We start from the raw sequence: 21,923 nt of genomic DNA on the forward strand, positions 1-21,923 counted from the left end.
TGGACTCGAACCGCGCTCTGTTAATAACAGAGAGCTGATTTTACCTTTCAAAAAGCCATAAAAACCGCCGAGGAAGCCATAATAAAATGGGGTCAGGAAATCATTTAACTTAAAATGTTATAATAAATAATTAAGTAAATATGAGAATTTGACCAACTATCTGCAGGATGTTAAGTACTTTGAGTACTTAAATATATAATGTCTTTGAAATTATAACTTCAATTATCGTAGAAGGAAATTATTGCTCTTAAAGTCGGAACAATTTATTAAATCACTCACTCACTCAACAAACAAAGCCTTCGCCACCCGCAAATGCCGCACAGCGTATTTATAATCGATTGCAATCCGCAGATTTAATTACATATTGCCGCGGCAAAACTATGACAATAACCATCAGCGATGTTCTTGAACTTAGCGCGGTTATTAATACGCCCCTTTTTGCCCAGCCCCATCGCTTAACCCCCCTTGGCCAACTGTGCGACGTGAACTAGCAGAGGCACATGATTAAATTCTATTGTAATTGCGGGTTAATTGATGTGAGCCTGCCCAGATGTAAAGCTAGCAGGCATAAATGTTGGGGAAAATGCATCTCACTCGTAATGGCCGGCCAGTAGATTTTTCTCGCGATGCCTATCGGCGTGTAATTCTCGATTCCGAGGTGCGTATCAAGATCTGTGTGAGAATCGTCTGAAGATACATTCGCAAAGAATGCCAGACACATTCTCACAGCGATTGAAAGTCGAGGTCACCTGGTGGTGTTTGGCCAACGAAATGCCAAATGCAAGCGCCGATCGGGCCAATACGGCCATAACATGGCTATATCTGTGTCAAAACCAACGATTTGGCCGTTCAGGGGCTTAGAAGGAAACCTGAAACCTGTCGTGTTGACCGTGGATTGCAACGCCTGCCGTGCATTTCGGTTCTTTGACGGAGATTAACCCGCTGAGGCCTGGCTGAAATACTTTGTACTTAGAACCAAATATTTTGGAAATATTAAATTGTACTAGATTAAATTGGAATTGAATTTAAGCCTTATGTGACCTTAAGCAAGGCACTATGGGGCAGTAGAGGGTTAATTGCAGCCAGACACTGCACTTGACACTTGTTGAAGTCTGGCTGCGAGATTGATATTATGGCAATTGAGTGGACCGCCAAAGAACAAGTAATCAAGTTCAACAGTGAAGGAAATTTAGGCAATTAACACGCTTATAAGTAAAGCAGTAAATCATTGGACTAACGTTTAATTTCGGAGTTTCAAGAGCGAGATAATTTTCTGCTTTTATCCGCTTTTTATGTCTTTCATAAATTTGTTTACTCTAGAAGCGACTGCGCTTGGGTCTTTGAATTTAAAGCCAAATTATAACCGGACAAAGTACAAAGTACGCCTTTTATTCCCCCCCAACTAACTTGGCCAAAAATCAGGTTCGGAAAGAATTAAATGCATCCACAAGAGTGAAATTTCCGGCAGTTCACACGCGCCAGATAAAATCGAGGCTCGAGATACATATTGTGTTGCGTGACCCGCGGAGAGATTGGTAACAACTCTAATTGCCGCGATTGCCAAGTGCGTCACATAAGGCCCGTCTAATGGCTAATTGTTTTATGGCCACTTGGGCTGACCTCTTGGGCAATTTCCCTTTCCCTACCCATGAAATCCGCCCGAAACTCCGAAACAGTTACTTCGGGGTAGTCGTTTTGGAGATCAGAGAACGGAGCTCACTAACTACTGGCTCACCATGCGGAAATGAACTTGACCTTATCGAGGGGCTAAAAGACCGCTAGCCACAGCCAAATGCCAGCTAATCAATTCAGCCACAACTGCTGGCCATAATAATTTGTGAGTCAAATCTTCAAATACTGTCTATAATGGCTATAAACGAACGAAACCCCCACCAATAACAAAGCAGCAACAGTTGAAGTTATAGTTAAGATCTACAACTCTTTTATAGCTGACTTCGGGCGAAGGCTTCTCGACTGCTGCTCTTCTTCCGCACGTAGTCCGTCCAGCATCCAGATCAAGTTCAGGTGTGGACTTGGCCATACAGATGCAGTCTAGCTGGGTTAGAAGCACCAAGCCTCGGAAACTTTGACCCATTGAACTGCTTTGCGTGAGACTTCGCTCATGATTTGTTTATGGCAAACCAAACACGTTTGCCACGCTTATTTTGAATCGATAAAAAGTGAATAAACCACACACTCGCGTAGAAATGTCAACAACCGTTAACCGGTCATTATTAGGTAAATCTAAAAAAATTAAGCATCCTGATAAGAAAGTGTATTACTTCATGTAATAAAGAATTTCACTCAAAAATCAAAACAAAAATTTGGATTCTTCTAGGTAAGTTGAACTCATGTATTAACTTGGTTATTAGTTGTAGAAGATTACTATCTAAATTTATTTTTCAGTTCTGTGTGTCAATGAAGTCACATATTGATATTGTAATCTATTGGTGGTACTTATCAGAACTTATCACTAAAGACGTGCCATGGAAATGATGGTCATCTAATTCAAGCCTTCTTTCTTGTCTTTCTGCACTGTTGAAAACTTGACTAAGCAGGAAGATGAATGAATACCACTCGTATCGTGTTGTGCCCTTGATCTTGAAAACAGTAGAGGACGGCCGGCCCTCCGCATTAAGATACTCACCGCCTATTAGCACCGACATGCGAGATGCTCGGATATCGGATTCGGATCCGCTGCAAATCAGTCATGGATCGACTGCACGTAGGCATATTATCATCGACATAGTCCAGTAGCAAACCGAAAGCCACATCAAAACAAAGAGCATCGCAGCACAGCCGCTTTGGAGGGGAAGCCCCCGAGATACTTGAGTCTTTAAGAGCGATGTTCTCTGTGTTGTGCTCTAATCTGCTGTGGAATTGCATGACTATATAAAGTAAACAGAAATACGCAGAATTAGATGATAAAATGGTTAAATGAAAACAGAAGTGGTTTTGAGCAGTGACTTGGCGCTTTTTCCCCGCGAAGCTGTTAATTCTTCTTTAATTAAAGAACGAGTCGCTCGCCGGCTTCTTCCACTTCCTAGACATTATTTTCAGTCTCCGGGTTTCGTAATCACTCGGCTTCCTAGCCATAAAGTCGATTGTAATGCGCCATCGATTTCATAGAAATTGGTTACAAAAGACTTTTGCTATGTGGTGTCTGACCTTTCGATTGAACTCTTCGAAAGGCTTCGTATTTTGGTATGCAAAAGTGTGTTTAGAATTCTAGACTGGGGACTTCAGGTCCGGTTCTATAATATATTTACCGTGCCAAAAAAAAAAGGTATTATATTTCTGGGATTATGTCACAATCTCTGGATGTGCCGGGAGCTCCTCTTTAGTCTTTAGTTATGCATCAGTAAGACAAGGTTCTATGGGCTCCGTTGGAACAGGTTCCTTGGTTTACAAAATAGAAAACAGAAACGAAACCCAAAACGCAGACGGCGAAATAATATTAATTTTGTTAGCTAGGAACCCAAAACGAGTTACGCTGGTTCCAACTCGATCTTCATCAATAAGAACGGGCACGAGTTTGAATGGTGACGGACACTAGGAGACTTCCTCCTAACCTTGGGTTACATTTAACAGGCGGCAGTCAATCGGATCTCGATCTCGATCCGATCTCCACCTCGAGCTATCGCTAATTGTCCAAGAATCTTCTGACTCACGAAGGTTGCGTCTACCCATAACTTCGGTGACTGAAACCCTCGAATCAAACGCTCCCATTATTAAGTGTCTACTAGCGGACATGACAGTGCGTTTAAGCTTGTTTTAATTGCACTCTTATAATGAGATCCGAACCTGCAGTTAATGAGCGATCGTAGAATCGAGCGGCTTTATCCCAGTGCCAACCTTCTTGCAAAAAGCTAGCCAAGGCTGTCTGGCGATGTCTGGCTATGTCTGGGCGGAACTCAACCTCCGATCCAATCCTATAACTTTCAATAGACTTCAAAAAGGGTTGACAAGTAAACGCCCCTCTTTGCCGATTGACTATGATGAGATCTTTCAGCTTTGAAGTTTGCCATTCAGGCACAAGGGCGAGATACAAAAGCGCTTAGTAAGAAATTATGCGAATCAATAGGTTGGGTAAGACGAAGATATACTGCTCTTACCAATTCAATTTTTGATATACGAAAACCAAAATTTATGGTGTGCCATACTACAACCACACCGAGAAGAGGTTCTACTGGTATTTTCATAACATTTCACACTAGTGATGCTATATCGATTAATAAAAAGAACAGATTTAGTTCAAGTTCAATTTAAATTGCTTTTGAGACCACCACGTATTTGCATAGAAACACGTTTAAGCCAACATCTGCATTCGAAAACAGGTATAATGAAATAATACATTTCCCTTTTGGCACAGCTTTCTTCAGCATTGACAAACTTCGAATTGGAACTGAAATGCCCTAGGGGCTAAAAAGTACCAAACGTCACATATGAAATCGTAATCCAAACTGCAGCGATTTGTAGGTCCCATAAACAGTGGAAAGGCCCAGTCATCTAGGCAACAATGCGACTGCAGTCGCTTGTTTTGGCCACTTTTTTGCCCCCTCTTTGTATGTGTGTGTCTATCGCTGTTACCACTACTGGCGCTATTACCAGCCCGGCTAAGAGATCGAGATACTCACGAATACTGGCGCAGATACTCAGCCTCAGATACAAATGCGATTCAAAGCCGAGTTCGCGAGACGAGAGCTCGAAACCCGAAACGCTTGGCCCGAAATTTTTAGCACTTCTTTTTAAATTTTTGTGCAATCTCGGTTTTTCGGTTAGTTGTCTATTGGAGTTCGCAGCGCTTGAATCGCCGGGTCCGGGTTCGAATCTCCGTGCGATAAGGATATACATACACATAGCGAATAGAAAGTGAAGTTAACGCTGAGACTGAACGCCTGTAGATCTGTGGATACTCCGCGAAGATGTCCTCGAAAGTGATAACCTCGTTAATGGCCGAGAGCATACTGCTCTCGAAAGTGGGCCAAGTGATATCCGGCTACTCCCCGATCACGGTTTTCCTCCTGGGATCCATTCTAATTTTCCTCGTGGTCTACAACAAGCGCCGCTCCCGACTGGTGAAGTACATCGAAAAGATCCCGGGACCTGCGGCCATGCCCTTCCTGGGCAACGCCATCGAAATGAATGTGGATCACGACGGTGAGTGCTCGGAGTCACAAATTCTTACGGCCGCTGTGGGTGCTCCAGTTAGTGATATTGACCCTGAGTCATTCTCTGATTGCTAGGGCAAACAATCGCCGACGAACAGGTGCTAATTTCTGTGATCAGCTCCCAACGAGGCAGTCATCCACGTCCCGAAATAATTCGAATATCTGTTAAAGACCAGTGTTAATGAACTTTACTTTCCGAAATTCCGAATTTGCGATCTTCACTTTCGTTGCGGAGGATGGCGTGTCCAAGATTTTGGTCAAGTTCGTGGTCTCCTTAGAGCCAACTGCTAATTGATTTATAGAACCGCAGGGGCAAACATGTCAAAATGCGAAAACCTGTTGAAAATTAGATTGCAATAAGCTGTGATTTATGCATTTTCTGTTCCTCTTTGTTTAGTCGTCCGGCGGAGCACATAATTTAATTAACAAATTTTGTATTTGTTTGCGATACGCCACATCGTCGATTGGAGGCAAATAAAACGTGAAATAGTCGCCGGGACAAGGGGCAATTGAGCGTGCAGTTTTGGCATAATTCTAATGAATTTTAATAGCTGGAAAGTTTCGGTGGAGAAGAGGTACCAGCCTTTAAATAATTTTACTACGCAAACCAGTCGAATTACGTCTGATCTCGATATAAGGCCGGATCCGTCGACTTTCACCGGACAAAGGGTAATTTAACCCGCTATTTCACACGCAATTTACGTGAATTTGTTTGCTCATCCCAAAAACAATTACCGAATATGAAGAATCGACGCCGAAACAGCAGCCAGAAGCCGCTCATAAATCACTCACATAACAAGCACGCCAAACACTCGGCGCAGTGATAAAAATAGCCATAAACTGCGAACAGACTGGGCTCAGAGCTTAAGGCCCAGAAAAAGATAAAGAAGAAAAGGTCCAAAGCGGACTTGATCTTGACACTGAATGGCATAATATTGCCATCGTAATTGGACCCGGCTTGACTCGGATTCTCAATCGATCGATCGAGGGACTGATTAATTCGCATTCCGCGGATCCGGCGTTTTGCAACCTCCCCCCTTTCGCAGACAAAGCGAATTAACATAAATTTCAATGCGGAAGAGCCAGATACAAGATACAAGATACAAGTTCGAATTCGAATTCGGCTCTTGGCCACTGCAGTGGATTCGTGTAGGAAATGGATTTGATAAACGTATGAAAAATTGCTACTCATTCGATGGGTGCTAAGCCCCAATGGATTCGATTCGTTTCCGTTTCGTGTTCTTTGTCTTTGTCTTCGTGGTTGTGGAGCCCCAATCAAGTTTTGGATACTTAATTTGGGGGTTCTATGGGTTCTCTCAATGCTCCTCGTCTAGCCCAATTAGCATTTACATTTAACAGATTTACAACCTGCTTTGATTGTCTCGAAAAGAACCTTAGAAACCCGTTTGATTAGGCAGAGAAATGCCTTGCTAATTCGTGCCATCAACAACATCCAAAACTTTAAGGTCGCGATAAAATCAAAAGACTTGCTCAAGAATATTTCTGCCAAGGCAAGCGAGCAACTTGCATATAATTTATGGACCGATTAGCAGGCAGTGAGTTTTATTAATTTTTTATAATTTAATTTAAGAACGAATCTCGAAATGGCAGCCGACTGTTTGCCTGCGCAATTACGAGGCTTTTGTTAAGTGCTAAAAACTGAAAATAAAATGAAAAATGAAATATGATGTTGCAGCAACTCGGGCTGAAGGTCAAGCGGTTCTTGATCGCGTACATTTTCCAAGATACCTCGGGCTGTTGAAGAGGCAGCTCGGCAACATTTGGAGTGGAATGATGTGGAGTGTTGCCAAGGCTCAAACGGGTTTCCAGTTCTGAGTTTTCAGAGTTCTGCTGCCAACAAAACGGGGGTCACGGATTTTTTTCAAGTGCCTGTGGGTGTTTCGGGGGTTCGTTTTGGCCTCTGCGCGATCTGGTAACTGCTTTTTAATCTGCACTACCAATGTCAGCCAAGAAATTGTGACAATCGCAAATTATACCAAATTGCCTGCGTAATCGCAGTCTACCCAAATGACACACATCTACAAAAATCTGTTGCGAAGGGAAATCCATGAGGTAGGGTAGCAAAATGCGCCTAGCGTAATGTAAATAGGTTTGTTTCCATAGGTGATACGACCTCTTGAGTTTCAAATGAAACAGCGAAGGTGTGCCGACTTAGACTTGGCTAAGGTTTAATCACACACTTTTCCCTTTTAGCAATCGAGAGCGATCTTTGTTCTTGGCAAAATCCCACAACACTTTCACTTAGTAATGTAATTCCCATATTACCACTTCAAATTCAATTCGCTAGGATATAGGTTCTGCCACATTTATAATAAAAATCATAAAAAATAATTCATATTATGGTGTTTTATGGACCCAAACATGTCTAAAATTACCTTAAGTAATTACACGAATTCGTAGACCTGGTTGATAATGGAGTGACCCCTAGAGCGGCAAAAGAGATTGCATGAAAAGTGATTTCTTTTGGACAGATCGACATTCGCTGGCCAAGCTCCAACTTCCGATGAAAGAGCGGCCCAGAGTCCCTCCGTTTCTCACCTGAGAAATGCCCCACCTGATGGTCGCGAAATAGCGATTCGCTTTTCGGGCGGTGGGGTTACATAAAATCATTATTAGAGACAGAGATTGCTGAATGGCCGCGCATCGCTGTTTGCGTTGTGTGTTTCATCTTTTAATTAATGCAACACACATGAGCTGCGGCGACACATAAACATGTTTACACGGTCTTGTCTATGAGTAACGTGTTTTGGCCAGAGTTTCGGCCGAGAAGAGCCCGGCTTATTAACTGGGCCACAAAGAAAGCAATTGAGGCGACCTTCATGGGGTCGGCGAAGGGGCAGCAGCGAACGCGAAATAATTACTCTGACATCTGGGAAATGTGCAAATACATAAAATAACAAACTATTTTGGCCACAAATAAGTTAATGAATCAAAAGTGATAACATAAATGCTGACGTAAATTACCCTCCCACCGATAATGTTCCAGCTAACCAAGCTAAACTGGTTTTCTTTACCAACTCCTATCATTTTGCAGAGCTCTTCAACCGCGTCATCGGCATGCAAAAGTTGTGGGGCACCCGAATCGGAATCAATCGCGTTTGGCAGGGAACTGCTCCAAGAGTGCTCCTGTTCGAGCCTGAGACCGTGGAGGTGAGTTTGAATACATAGGCATTCCTGTAAACATAACTAATTTAAATTTAAATATATCAGCCCATACTGAACAGCCAGAAGTTTGTGAACAAGAGCCACGACTACGACTATCTGCATCCTTGGTTGGGAGAGGGTCTGCTCACCAGCACAGATCGCAAGTGGCACTCCCGCAGGAAGGTGAGTCCTTTTGGGCTGCTCTTACAACTGTATTGTGTACTTATTTCAATTTAACTTACACCACAGATCCTCACACCTGCCTTCCACTTCAAAATCTTGGACGATTTCATCGACGTTTTCAATGAGCAGAGCGCAGTCTTGGCCAGAAAATTGGCGGTGGAGGTGGGCAGCGAGGCGTTCAACCTGTTCCCCTACGTCACGCTCTGCACCTTGGACATTGTTTGTGGTGAGTGTCAATGCCGCTGGGGATCGGATACGTTTTCCAGATCGGGTGACATTATTCGTGGCTAATTGCAAACGTAACTCAATTCACAGAAACCGCCATGGGTCGCAGAATTTACGCCCAGAGCAATAGTGAATCGGAGTATGTGAAGGCGGTCTATGGGTAAGATATTGTCAATGACTCGAAACTAAGATGGGCAGATTGCATGTCGAAGTTTTCTTGCCAGCTTTGCAATCAATGTTTAAATTGATAAAACATCCTGTCATCGAATCGGCAGAAACGTTTTCATTGTGATCGAAACTGTGCCAAATTACCTATAATCATTTAAAGCAATCGGGTTTTCATCTAATCCATGCTGCCGCTAAGTGTGAAAGATTTGTTGATCTGGTTTCAATTATAGTCATAAATTGCATTCATAATATGTATATCAAGTATATAATATTAGACCATTGAGTTTTCGACCGATGTTGATTGAAACTGTTATTGGCTATTACAAGTCGTTTCCTTTTTGATTTATATTAGAAACGCTAGTGTCATAAATCACTTGTCTTAAATTTGACGTCGTGTCACGCGATTGTATTTAAACGTTTATAATAATCTATTGATTGAAATCAAACAAAATATGTAGTTGCAGGCAATAAGCTTTTTCATCAACACAAATTGATGTTATGAGCAAATGTACTTTATTTAGTATAACAAAAAGAAAAGAAAATTGTTCAATTAAATCTGTTGCCAGCCTGAAAATATGCAATTCATTACTTCGGAGTCGTAGTGATATATTAAACTATTTCTCGGCATACTTTCGGACAGAAACATATGAAACGCTGCCACATACATTTGAAGTCCAGTTATGACCGACCCTCTGAACCTTAAATTTCCGTCCGTATAATTAAAATATATCACAAAAGCCGGCGACCACTGGGAATAAAATCATCAATACCAAACACAACTCTTCCTCATTTGGCGAAGAGTTATCAGCGTTGTGGCAGCAGTTTAATATCGAGAGCTGTCAGAACAGCTGTCAGGAAAGAAGACACCCTTTAGATACACATGTCCTTCCACCTCCCGAACCATTTCCCCAACCTGCCCCCATCCGCCCACTTGCACCCACTTTCTGCCCCGTGCGTGCGCCAGGGGGTGGTGGTGCATCCAAGCGCAAAATATGCGAGATTAAGATGTCAATGGGATGCTTGAAGTGCTTCCAAGCTGATAACAGACAGCATCGGACCCATCCTTCTACTCCTCCCAGCCACGCCTCATAGAACACACTCCCATCCAGTGCACAGATGACTAACTTTCAATTTAACGCAACACTTTCTCATTTCCCATTCCCTGTGAGAAACTCCGTAAATCGGGACCAAAATGTTTATCTATTTAAAGCAAAGCTTTTCATTTGGAAATCAAAGAAAACTGCCACAGAACTTTGAGTTTACAATTGTTATGTTTCTTCTCGCAGCATTGGATCGATTGTGCAGAGTCGGCAGGCGAAGATTTGGCTGCAGAGCGACTTCATTTTCAGTCTGACCGCGGACTACAAGCTCCACCAGAGCTACATAAACACCCTGCATGGATTTTCCAACATGGTGATCCGGGAGCGGAAGGCTGAGTTGGCCATTCTCCAGGAGAACAATAACAACAATAATAATAGCGAACCCGATGCCTATGATGACCTGGGAAAGAAGAAGCGCCTGGCCTTCCTGGACCTCCTCATCGATGCCTCTAAGGAAGGAACTGTGCTTTCTAATGTAAGAAGAAAGGTTTCCTAAAATGATTTTCTTATTAAATATGAAATTCTGTTGTAGGAGGACATTCGCGAGGAGGTGGACACCTTTATGTTCGAGGGCCACGACACCACCTCTGCAGCCATTTCCTGGACACTATTTTTGCTGGGTTGCCATCCCGAGTACCAGGAGCGCGTGGTGGAGGAACTGGACTCGATCTTCGGCAACGACAAGGAGACGCCGGCCACCATGAAGAACCTTCTGGATATGCGATACCTGGAGTGCTGCATCAAGGACTCGCTGCGCCTGTTTCCCAGTGTCCCAATGATGGCTAGGATGGTGGGCGAGGATGTCAACATTGGTAAGATCTAAAAGTTTTTCCTGGGAGAGCTCTTTTAATTGACTTCCCTTCCATAGGTGGAAAAATCGTGCCCGCCGGAACTCAGGCCATCATTATGACCTACGCCCTGCACCGCAATCCGCGTGTCTTCCCCAAGCCGGAGCAGTTTAATCCGGACAACTTCCTGCCGGAAAACTGCGCCGGACGCCATCCCTTCGCCTACATACCCTTCAGCGCCGGACCTCGTAACTGCATTGGCCAGAAGTTCGCCATTCTGGAGGAGAAGGCCGTGATTTCCACGGTTTTGAGGAAGTACAAAATCGAAGCTGTGGATCGCCGGGAGGATCTCACGCTGCTGGGCGAGCTCATTCTGCGGCCCAAGGACGGCCTACGGGTTAAGATTACTCCAAGGGATTAAGGAGCTGATTCCCTGCCTCGGAACTCGGAACCCCGTTCGCTTCTATCCAAAGCCCAGTTGTAAATAATTAGAGTTAGCCGGATATGTTAGGTCTAGAGATTAGTTTATGTTAAGCTTTGTAACCGATGGAATTCTTTATAGCTTAGGAATAAACCTCATCGCATAATTTGTTAAAAGTCATGAAAGTGAGTAAAAGAAATCTACGGTTGCGCGATTAATTCCGTATGCATACCAGTCGGAGTGGAAGAGGTAATCCCCGTGGGGAAACTTGAGGTCCCCGCTCACTTGTTGATTCATAAAGTTTGTAGGCAGTTTCTCAACGATAAGATCATGCTGAAATATAAGAAAGGAAAGTATTCAACTGCTCAACCAATCACCGCATCAGCAAACTTACATTGAATGAACAGGTGTGATTCATGTTGGAATGTTTTTTAAACAGCCCATGAAAGAAATTAAATATCGGATTGGACTTCGGGTGTCTCAGGGCTTTGCAAGCATCGACAGTGATGTTGTATAGAAATGGCTTGTAGCCATTGTAACGCTTGAGCAGAGAAAAGTTCACCTGAAAATTAGACAATAAATTTTAATTTAACTCTGAATAATGTATTCATTTTAGTCGTGACAAACCTTCACTTTGGTTATGGGAAGCTTGTGTAGGTTTACTTTGAGCGACAAGTACTTAAAGCTCCGGTTAACCGACTTCAGATGGCAATACTCAAAGTCATCAAACGCGTTATCCCAGGAGGTGCACTTGACATTCGTGAATTCCACCATTGAGGCTATCTTAAAGAGAAATGTGCCTTAGTAAGACTTTAATAAATGCACAGCATGCATACTTCTGTGATCAGAGAAAGGAGCATAATTATGTTGCTCATCAGCCCTATGAGTTTGCACATAATGAAGAGCACAATGATACTGACTTCAAGAGATTCGGTTTATTACTGAGCCAGGCCAACATAACTTTGCAGGAACAAGATCAAAATACATTAATCACAATTTAAGTACGCATGAACCTGAACTATTTGCATCCGTCTAAATTCGTAATAATGTTATTTTAATTTGTCACAGTCTATTGGACCAGCAAATAGCATTTTTATATTTTTACGTTCACTGATGACATTTCATATGAAAACTTAAATGAAACTATACCCATTTAAAGCATTTTATAAAATTTAAAAAAAAATGTAGTTCACAATTTTGTAGAATATAATTGTATGTTTTGGTTAGCCAAGCTTTCTTTGTACTCACTTTTCTAAATTATGTATATTAGGCATTATATTACTAGGTTTAATGAAATTATTTTTTTCAGGATAGAGTGCCATAAACTTGAACATCCGCTCTATTTATATCATTAACAATCCATTTGGAATTGAAAAGATAATCTCCCACGGGAAAAGGCAAAATTTTTGTAAATTTCGTATTTACAAAATCGGCAGGCAGCTTGTCCACAATAAGATCGTGCTGTATGTATGTACGAGAAATAAATTACTTATATATTCATATTCATATTCATATTTTACGTACATTGTAGGGACATGAATGATTCATGTTGGAGTGATGCGCAAAAAGACTGTGAAAAAATGAGAAAACCGGGTTGGACTTCGGATACTTCAGAACTCTGCAGGCATCCGTGGTGATGTTGTAAAGGAACGGCTTGTATCCATTAAACTTCTTGAGGAGAGCAAAGTTCACCTAAAATGGGGAATCATATAGTGGATATTTAACAATTTTTAATCTTACCTTGACTCTGGTAACAGGAATCTTATACATTCTTACTTTAAGTGATATGTATTTGAAGGTACGGTTCACAGACTTCAGATGGCAGTACTCAAAGTCGTCAAATGCTTTGTCCAAAGAAGTGCATTTGATATTCGTGAACTCGAAGTCAGAAGAGCTCTAAATAGAAAAGTTTACAAAATGAACTCTCGTTCCTGTTGGTACTTACCATATTCACTGAGTGAAATATTACAATGATTAAAAGCTTGTATTTCACGGACATCGTTAGAATATTCGGAATCTATTCATATAATTTTTTACATCAATATAGCTCCATGTCTGCCTACAGATAAACTAGATGTTTTTAATTGTGTAAGCCTGGGCTCCACAACTATCAATCAATACTAAACAAACAAACAATACTAAATTAATGGATGTATTCAAATGGGAAGAAGCTGATATTAAGCAATCAAATATAATTTAAATATTATGATGTTGGGGCTAATCAGATAACTTATATGGAGCAATTAAAACTATTTTCAGACTAACTTTAAAAAAAATACAAGCTACCAATAAACTCCTAAACACAGAGATTTATTTATCTTTGTCATTATTTATATTTTAGTCATTTGTGTGGATCCGTTTATTGGGAGCATTGTTTTGTAGTCGCTTTTCAGTGTTAGTTGAGTTAAGACCAGTTTGATTGGGATTCTCCTCCTGGAACTGGATTTATAGAAATAATTTATGTATCCAGACATAAGATTATTTGTTATAAATTATTCTTTCGGGTGACAAACGTCTTCATTTGGTTGCAAATCGATCAGTGTGCAATGGCCTAATAAAATCGATTTTACATCTCTGAATTAAGAACGGCTTTTAAGGAATATGTGGATATCAACAAACGGCACTATCTGTCTGTGCCCTTTTCCTCAGTTTCATTTTTCTTGTATCTATCATCGCTATTATTTTTTTTTTTGCAAAATAGAGCGGCGCCAGAGCTTAAAGGCTACTTAAGTGTGCTCATGGTTTGTAATGCACAAATAAATGCGGCGGACAAATAAATGGGTGGTGCGGTGTGCGGCCATTGGTCGTATGTGTATATCTGAATGGATATTATGCGCATATTTCCCGGGTCGGCGTTAGATAACTCGAATCGGAGCAGGAAAAGATAGCTGGCCAGATAGATAGATAGAAAGATAGATAGCTAGATCGATAACCGGCGACGATAAGCGACCAATGACGACTCCTGCGCCGGAATGGGCAAACAATCAATTAGAATGGCAAAATCTTCGCAAATGCAATAAAAATCCACGGAACGCAAAGGGCTTAAAAAGTAATTCCCGAGCTAGAAAATTGTGGTCGGTGAGAAAGGGTGATCACCACCAGCACCGGCTGAAGGAGAGCGGAGAAGTGGCCCTGAAATCATGACGATCCCCATCGACCCGTCTGCGGAAAACTCACCCACTTACGAGTCGCGGCAATAAATCGATTGCCACTGCAACCGCACTTTATATATGGGTTTATGCATTTACAATGCCAGCGATTATTGTTTGCTTTAGTTTACGGCCGGACTTTAAAACCAATCGATCACAATTGGCCAGTGACCAAGCTAGCTATGTGTGTCATGTGAACGGAAGCTTGGCCCACAGCTCTATCCCAACTAACTAACTTTCCGGGGAATCTTCCGCCCAGCATATGCTATCCGCTAGCCAAGTCCCGGGGTAATTATGCGAACTCTCCGCGTTCCCCGACTCCTTGCCGGATGTCACTTAACCGGATTGCGCCTGCGACATCAAAACAAATTGCACTCCCTCGTGGATAGCACACAAATCTGATTAGAAAAACATTTACAAACGCAAATCGCAAGTTAGCAACGACGTTATCCTGTCCGCAGGAAGGGGCCGTCCAAACCCACCCTGACATAATTTGATGTGTGAACTTTGGCCGACCCACGATGCTCCGGCTCCGGGATGGGTCTAATTTGATTGACGTCAACGCGCCCGGAAACTGTGGGAAAGGGAGGCGAACGCACTGAAAAAAAATATATAGAACATGAAGTGTTCCACTTAAGTGAATCGTTTTAAAATCAAACTTTGCCTTGCTTTTTTCCCAGTGAAGGCAAGAAACGATTTTACAACGGACCGCAAGTGGAAGAAGACCCAATCCGCTTCTGTGGCAGGTAGCATCCGAGTCCGGTCCGGGATCCTGTTACTGTTCCTTCTGCGAGTCCGTGTCCTCGCCAATGGAAATGATATCCAAACAAACTCAATTTGGTGTGCTGCCAGCGCCTTTGATAGATTAGCAGACAAAGCGAAAGGGGCGTGACTGCAGCGACACGTGACCACCAGTCCTGGGCGGAGGTGGGGGTGGATGTTTCATGGGCTGGTGGTGGGCGGTGGTGCAAGGACACTGACAACTCGTATTCGTATTCCATTTGGGCGAGCATACAAAATTGATTTGGTTGTAGCACAAGCAAAATATTTGCCAACGGCAGGCAGCCATTAAACAGCTGCTGCTGTTGCTGAAATTTGGAAATTCTCCTCCTGATTTTCCAGCAAGGACACGTGCCGGGCGGCGATGGATGGCGATGGCTGGCTGCTGTTTGGGTGGTGCACTTGCCAACGCCACTGTCACGTGCCACAGGCGGCAAATTAAACAAGGCGCAACATGGGAAGCAAAAGTTTAACAATGCAGAAAATTGAAAAACAATCAAAAAACCCGGCCGCAAAGAGAGGAGGGCAGTGAAAGTTAAGTGCCGGCATGCATCCGAGGACACAGGATGTCTGATACGGGATTCGGGCTGCGGGATAGAGGATTCGGATATATTCCTCTGTTTGCTCGAAGCGCGCTTTTCGTTTCGTCTCACTTTATTTGGCCATAATTAGCTTAATGCGCGCAACAAACAAACCGGAAGAGGCCGGGGTGGCGAGGAGCGGAAGCGGAAGTGGCCGAGTTGCCATCCAAAAGCGAGCTGGCCGTGCATGTCCTTGCCTGGCATTTAGCCAGGCCAACGGCAATGGCAGAGCAAACAAACGTCCCAGCAACTTGAACCAGTAGCAGTCCACACAGTGCCAGAAAAAATGGCAAGGGTCACGAAAGGTCGATATAAGTAATACCCTTCTAGCTGTGTGGCTAATAAGCTAATTTATTCGTTTAGAACTTGTTCTCTAACTACCTTACGTTCTTATGTTGTGAATATTCACAGATTAGTGGAAGCTAATAGCAAATATATTATTAAATGTTTGTATTAATCTGATAGTACAAATATTACTGATTCATTTCGTATATAGAACCAACTTAACTCATTTTGATTTCATAATGTACCTTATAGTATTTGTCATATTTACAAAATTTACCACCATTCAAAGCCAGTCAGCAAGTCGATACACCCCGAGGAAAGGGAACTGCCGGAAAACGGAAACAAGGCAAACAGAATGCACGGAAAAAATTAAAATCATTAATCCCCTTAAAAGGTTCTTAATCTGCGGCTGCTGCTGCTGAATTTTGTTGCTTCATTTGCCGTCGTCGTTGAGTTTTTGCCAGCCATTTGGGAATCGGTGCCCCTGCATTGCTCATACGCAGCGTTGCCAAGTTGGTTGCCCCGGTGTGCGCGCCCCTCCTCCTTCCTCACAATATTTCTATATATATTCAGTTAGTTTGTTTTTTTTTTGCACCTACATATATTATTTGTGCTGTCAATGAAGTGTCCGTTGGCTGTCATCGCCCTGCGACATCATCATATGACTCTGAGTCAGCGGACAATCAGCTGCCAATTGTGATTAGTTCTCGGGCGAGTGCAGATTATGTTCGATCTTTGGCAAACCGACGACCCTGGCCAGTTTGGAACCACATGCAACAGTTGTTGATTGCCACCTCCGTCAGCGACTGCGATCGTAAATTGAGCAAACATTTGTGGCTGTGCAATTGCATCGCAAGTTTTATGGCACTCTCCAGGGCCCACTATACACACATATATGCGCATATAGATATTTTCGCATTCGCATGTACGAGTATACTCGGGCAATTTCGAGTACGAGACGAGGGCAAACAGCTCGCTTTATGACTGGCAAACCTCCCGCCGAATGGCAATGCAAAAACTGTCGCAATCAACAAAATGTAAATAATTTCACTGCGACCCGAAACAGAAAACAGAAACAGCAGGCCACTCTGAGCGTCTGAAAGGTGGCAAAACAAAAAGGCGAACCTGGCGCAAATAAAACAATAAATTTTATACAAAATTGACAAGCTGGCTTAGCCGCAGCCGCAGTTACTGATAGCCAGCCACTTTCGATGGAGTGGCCGTTGGGAAAAACTGGAGGGCAAAGGCGTTGGAGTAGACCACTCACGGACAGCACTGCCGCGGCCCAATAAACAATAAACTATTAACAATTAACAATAAACAATAAGCAGAGCACATTGCAGCCAGAATTATGCAGTAGCCAGTTTGGTAGTTGGCTCACTTTGGGCCGTAAAAGCTAAGCATTTAATTGCGAAATCTAAGATAGACTAAGCTTCTCTCGGTTAAGTAGACTAATTGGGTGTTACATGGCATTTCGGGGAAATGTTCTCTTTAATAATATAAGTTTAATATACAAATTATCTTTTCTTTCAGCTGGAAGTATATCAGAATTATCTTCCCAACAAACCCCGCAAAATTTAATTAATTTCGCCCCCTCCGAAAATTATGACAGGGGTGGCTAAATAGATCGCACCCTTATTTGGCGACTGAAATCAAAACGAAAACAAAAGGAAAACTTATGTTCCGCTGCCGTCTACAATTGCACCTCCCATCCATCCGCACGCAGTCAAAGAAAACAAAGCTCTAAAAAATAAAACAAAAATAAAACAACAAGGAATTTAAATTGAAATTATTTATTTTTGCATTTTGAAAGCGTTCGCGCGTGTCAAGGATTTCTCACGCGCACCAGTCAACCGACAAAACGATGACAAACCCCTCGCACTGAGTACCAGTACAATTTGGCCACCCCTCGACGTCACCTTCCCCAGTCGCTGGGCGGGAAAAATAAGAACCGCACGCCTTTGCTTTTTTAATTTGAAAATATAAAAATAACAAGGCACCCGCGCGTATTTAAATGTCAAAGTCTTGCGGAATCCGCTTCTCCACCCATCATTCCCTCCCGGAAAACCTTATTTGCATTCGAGGCTTCGCGGAAATCTCTAAAATCTCACCTGAAGAAGCTGCATTGACTGATATAAGAACTGTAGTCGAAACCATAATAAAGTATCCTTAAGATATTGGTTCAATTAAGTGTGAGAAATAACTGTTGGTTCTGATGAAACAAACCCCATTATGGACTCGCACAATTCACACCACTTTGAGGTCAAGGTCTGGCGGTCATTGGCGCCCTGGGAACTCTGCAAATCTATTTTCAGAGTGGATTATCACCTCCAGTTATGTAAACGAGATAAGCACGTATCCGAAGCAACAGCTGATCGAGAATAGCCGTACATTGAGGTGGGTTCCGATTCGAATCGTGGGATAGCGAGCCCACTTCCTCCCCTAAAAGCCCCGACAAATGCAGTAGTTAGCCCAAGACATCATCTCTTAATCCTTGGGCACACACACCTAAAACTCGGCACCCAGTGCCGCCGTGGGAATGCCGGAGAAAAGCGGCACCTGCCTGTCCAAAACGGGAAACACGGAATTTGGAATATGGTATATGCAATATGGTAAATACCGGCCGAGTGTGATGGATAAATCTGTAATCACACACTCTTACCGCTCCGCTACATCAACGTCGGAACTTCGTCGTCGGGGAAGCCGCCGTTTTGATCCGCTGGCTTACGCAGTTGAACCACCGGACTAAGGCAGTCCAATAATTTTCAGGTTCCCCACGCAGCGGGCCAATGAGTCGGCGGCCACATAGCCAAGGAATACGAGTGACGGCGGTGTGGGGCGCACTGGAAAAAAGTTGGTTACATTATGGAAAATAGAGTTACAAATCTAGTATATTTCATTCATAAATGAAATCCAAAAGAATGGTATAATATTATGAAAATACAATGAGCGTGCGTCGTCACTAATCATGAAATACTTGAGCAATACCCACTTTGTCTCCAAGCAAATATATAGCGCTTTATAAATTCCAAGTTAAGATATCATGTGGTCTTATCTGATGACCATTCTTTCAGTGTAGACTGGCGGATCGCTGAGACCATGCGACAGTCGCATCGAAGTCTATGGGTATATATGCGTATATGTGGTGTAGTCAGCCGACCGATACTCCCACTCTCACTCCTGCTGTCAGCCACTCCCACTGCCACCCACCGCCACCCACCGCCCCCGCCCACTGCGAGTGCGGCTGCTGTCTTTCGGGCGCTATAAATCATAAGCAAACATTTTGATATTGTAATCCCCAATTTAATCCGTGCGCATAAAAAGCCAAAAATCAAACTTTTCGACATGGGCGGCGGTGTCTGTGATGTGCCTTCTGCATTTGCTTTGTTAGTTTTTCTCGCTCGTTCGTTTCGTGTTTTTTTCGCTCGTTTGCCCAAAAAATTGATGGATTACCTTGGCCCCCCATCCCGCCCACCAAGAACCAGGTGATAAGAATTCTTCAGCTTCTGTTTGTTGCTTTTTTCCTGCTGGCGATGATGATGTGGCAACTGTTGCTTTCGTTGGCCGCCGTGATTTATTAATTAATTATGTGCGGACCGAAAGTGCGTCATTACGTGGAGTGTCGATAAAATGGCTAATAGGGAGCGATAACTTCGATTCGGCGGCACAAGATCGTTTGTCGTCGGCCCTTTTTGAAGCTTCTCAGCGGTAAAAGTTGAAAGAACACACCACCCAGCACCCACAACCGCCCACCGAACCACTCAGGGTCTGCCATGTTTGATGTGGAATTTTCGGCGGTTGGTAGTCTATTTTTGTGCGTGGTTGCACTGCCTAGGATCCCGGATGCCTTTGAAGTCGTTGCGGCAAAAGGTTGGGCAATGCAAAAGGAGTGGAAATGTGTACCAACCAAATTAGATGAATTAGGTTAACTGGTTCCCAAAAACAAGACCGCGCTTCGTAAGTTTGGTAAGTGATTATTTGAGGAACTACAACAAATGTGTAAGCCCCTTTTAAATCTGATCATAAGAACAAGCCTACTAAGACTATTTTTATTTAACCTCTAATCCCCAAATATATTGATCCTTTGTGGCGGAACTGCCAACCCCATTTCTATCGTTCACCATTCCCATTACATTTATTGCCATCATCCGATTGATGTCTGTCCAGGATATCTGCACCCTTAATTGATTATGTCTAGCGTCCGAGTCCAATTTCCATCTCTCGTGGTCTGAGCAGCTACGCTCCGCATCTTCCCTTGCGAGTATCTCCAAACTCGATATAATTACCATCCGAACAGCTGATTTTCCAGGCAATGTCCCAAAATGCTCGTCCCAAGAACTCGAGGAAGTGCAACAGTCGAGAGGGGAAGTCCTTCGCTCTCTTTCCTGTCGTCCTGGGGAAATTGCGTAGCCGCCCTGTGCGCATGTAACACATGGCACACATAGAGGCAACGCCCCCTTAAAACAGCACGCCATCGGTGGGCGTGGCCAGTGAGCAGCGAGTGCCAAAAGAAATAAACCAATCGAAAGGGAGTGAATAATCAGCGAGTTTTCGACGAGTGGCTGTAGATAAGCGCGCGGGGAGGGAAATACAAATATCCGGACGGCGGAGCAAAATGTGCGTGAGTTTTCCGCTCCTGTTTTCCACTCCTGGCCTTGCGTTCTCGGCATTTTCCGCTCCTTTTTCCACGTGCCTTGCATAAATCGGACAGCAATCGATGTAACTTGTGCCCAGGAGGAGTTCCGAACAGATGTCATTATATTTCTCTGCAGGTTCCAAAATTATGCGGCTCCTTCGGCGTCGCTTAATTTGTTTTTTCCCCCTTCCTTCTTTTGCTCGGAAAACCCAGCTTCCTTTTTCCTTTTTTCCGACGTGTGCCTGCTACTTGGTTACAAGTACTTTACGGTAATGGAGGATTTTCGCTTGAGCATCCTCTAACAGAAATTAATTTAAATCGATATGCGGCCAGAGTGGCGCTGTCTACGTGGCCATGGCTGTGCGAGGAGGGGGTGGAGCTGGTGGTTGGGTTGTGTGTAGCATCCTGGCCTTTATTAATTAGCATCGTAATTTACTTTGGCGGTTTGATTGAACTGTAGGTGGCTGAAACCTCTCAGCTGTGCGAATATTCCGCGTATCTCTCGCATTTCCAATGGCAATGTCAACAAGGACATGCCACGCAAACTAATACACAAAACCTACACACTGACGCACTTTTTTGGAGGATGGGAAAACCCTTGCCATGCTTACACAAAAAGAAAAGAACGAAAAATTGAAATATGTTATTAAATTTTATGTATACAAGTTTTCCCACGGAATACATGTTTTTTAATTTCCCTATTTCTGTGCTTATTTCTGCACAAACTGGCATCCTTGGCACTCCAAATTTCTCGCAGTGCACGTGTGTTTGTATAGTTTATTGACTGCTTGAAGGGAAGTGCTTTCCATAGAGAAACGGAGAGATTTTTCGCTAAGGAATGTAAGACTGGCCGCAAATCCTGAAAATTGACTTCGTCCTCAAGGACAGCGGGGGCTGGTGGGGCAGGACGTTCTTGAGGGGCAAACAGGAAAGGGAAATCAATGCCGCCATTTTGCGAAAGAGTTGCCAGGGAATCCGCTCGCTACCCGCGTGGTTTTTCACCATCATCATAAGGCATACAAAATTAGTTCAGTCGGCTGGGGATTTTGTGAGCTGGGAAATAGGCAGTGAGATCGGGGATGAGTGGGGTTGCGGGGATATGGGGCTGTGGGGATGTGGAGATGGGAAATGGGAAAGCGAGCCCGCGTCTTTGTTGCTGTTGTTGTCGCATCTCCCTACGCACCATCGTATTTCATTTCGTCATGTTTCGGGATTAGGCCGGATTACTTTGGCGACTGAGCAATGGCTCCGAATGCTCTGAACTTTTCAAC

The 21,923-nt window shown here is 43.4% G+C and overlaps 3 protein-coding genes across 5 annotated transcripts; 1 reads left to right on the forward strand and 2 right to left on the reverse strand.

The window, feature by feature from the left end:
* Positions 1–4,741: 4,741 nt before the first annotated feature.
* Positions 4,742–11,399, forward strand: LOC6730281 (cytochrome P450 4c3). The gene is made up of 8 exons (XM_002105528.4): positions 4,742–5,160; positions 8,227–8,342; positions 8,403–8,519; positions 8,586–8,745; positions 8,835–8,904; positions 10,199–10,487; positions 10,545–10,824; positions 10,881–11,399. Exons 1-8 carry the CDS (start codon positions 4,926–4,928, stop codon positions 11,219–11,221), a joined length of 1,608 nt encoding a protein of 535 aa, XP_002105564.1. The 5' UTR covers positions 4,742–4,925; the 3' UTR covers positions 11,222–11,399.
* LOC6730282 lies at positions 11,396–12,547 on the reverse strand. 3 transcript variants are annotated; one of them, XM_044923243.1, is made up of 4 exons: positions 12,470–12,547; positions 11,849–12,004; positions 11,616–11,783; positions 11,396–11,554 (listed from the first exon to the last, which is right to left on the reverse strand). In XM_044923243.1, exons 2-4 carry the CDS (start codon positions 11,993–11,995, stop codon positions 11,399–11,401), a joined length of 471 nt encoding a protein of 156 aa, XP_044779178.1. In that variant the 5' UTR covers positions 11,996–12,004; positions 12,470–12,547; the 3' UTR covers positions 11,396–11,398. The 3 variants fall into 3 exon arrangements, with proteins under 3 accessions (XP_044779178.1, XP_002105565.2, XP_044779179.1); XM_002105529.4 differs by lacking the exon at positions 12,470–12,547 and adding an exon at positions 12,058–12,136; XM_044923244.1 differs by having other exon boundaries at positions 11,477–11,783.
* LOC6730283 lies at positions 12,510–13,096 on the reverse strand. Its single transcript, XM_016173484.3, has 3 exons — positions 12,962–13,096; positions 12,746–12,913; positions 12,510–12,682 (listed from the first exon to the last, which is right to left on the reverse strand). The coding sequence occupies exons 1-3, from the start codon at positions 12,989–12,991 to the stop codon at positions 12,527–12,529; spliced, it is 354 nt and encodes a 117-aa protein (XP_016037045.1). The 5' UTR covers positions 12,992–13,096; the 3' UTR covers positions 12,510–12,526.
* Positions 13,097–21,923: the final 8,827 nt, after the last annotated feature.

Source organism: Drosophila simulans, chromosome 3R (genome assembly GCF_016746395.2).
Source record: "Drosophila simulans strain w501 chromosome 3R, Prin_Dsim_3.1, whole genome shotgun sequence".
Classification (NCBI taxonomy): domain Eukaryota; kingdom Metazoa; phylum Arthropoda; class Insecta; order Diptera; family Drosophilidae; genus Drosophila; species Drosophila simulans.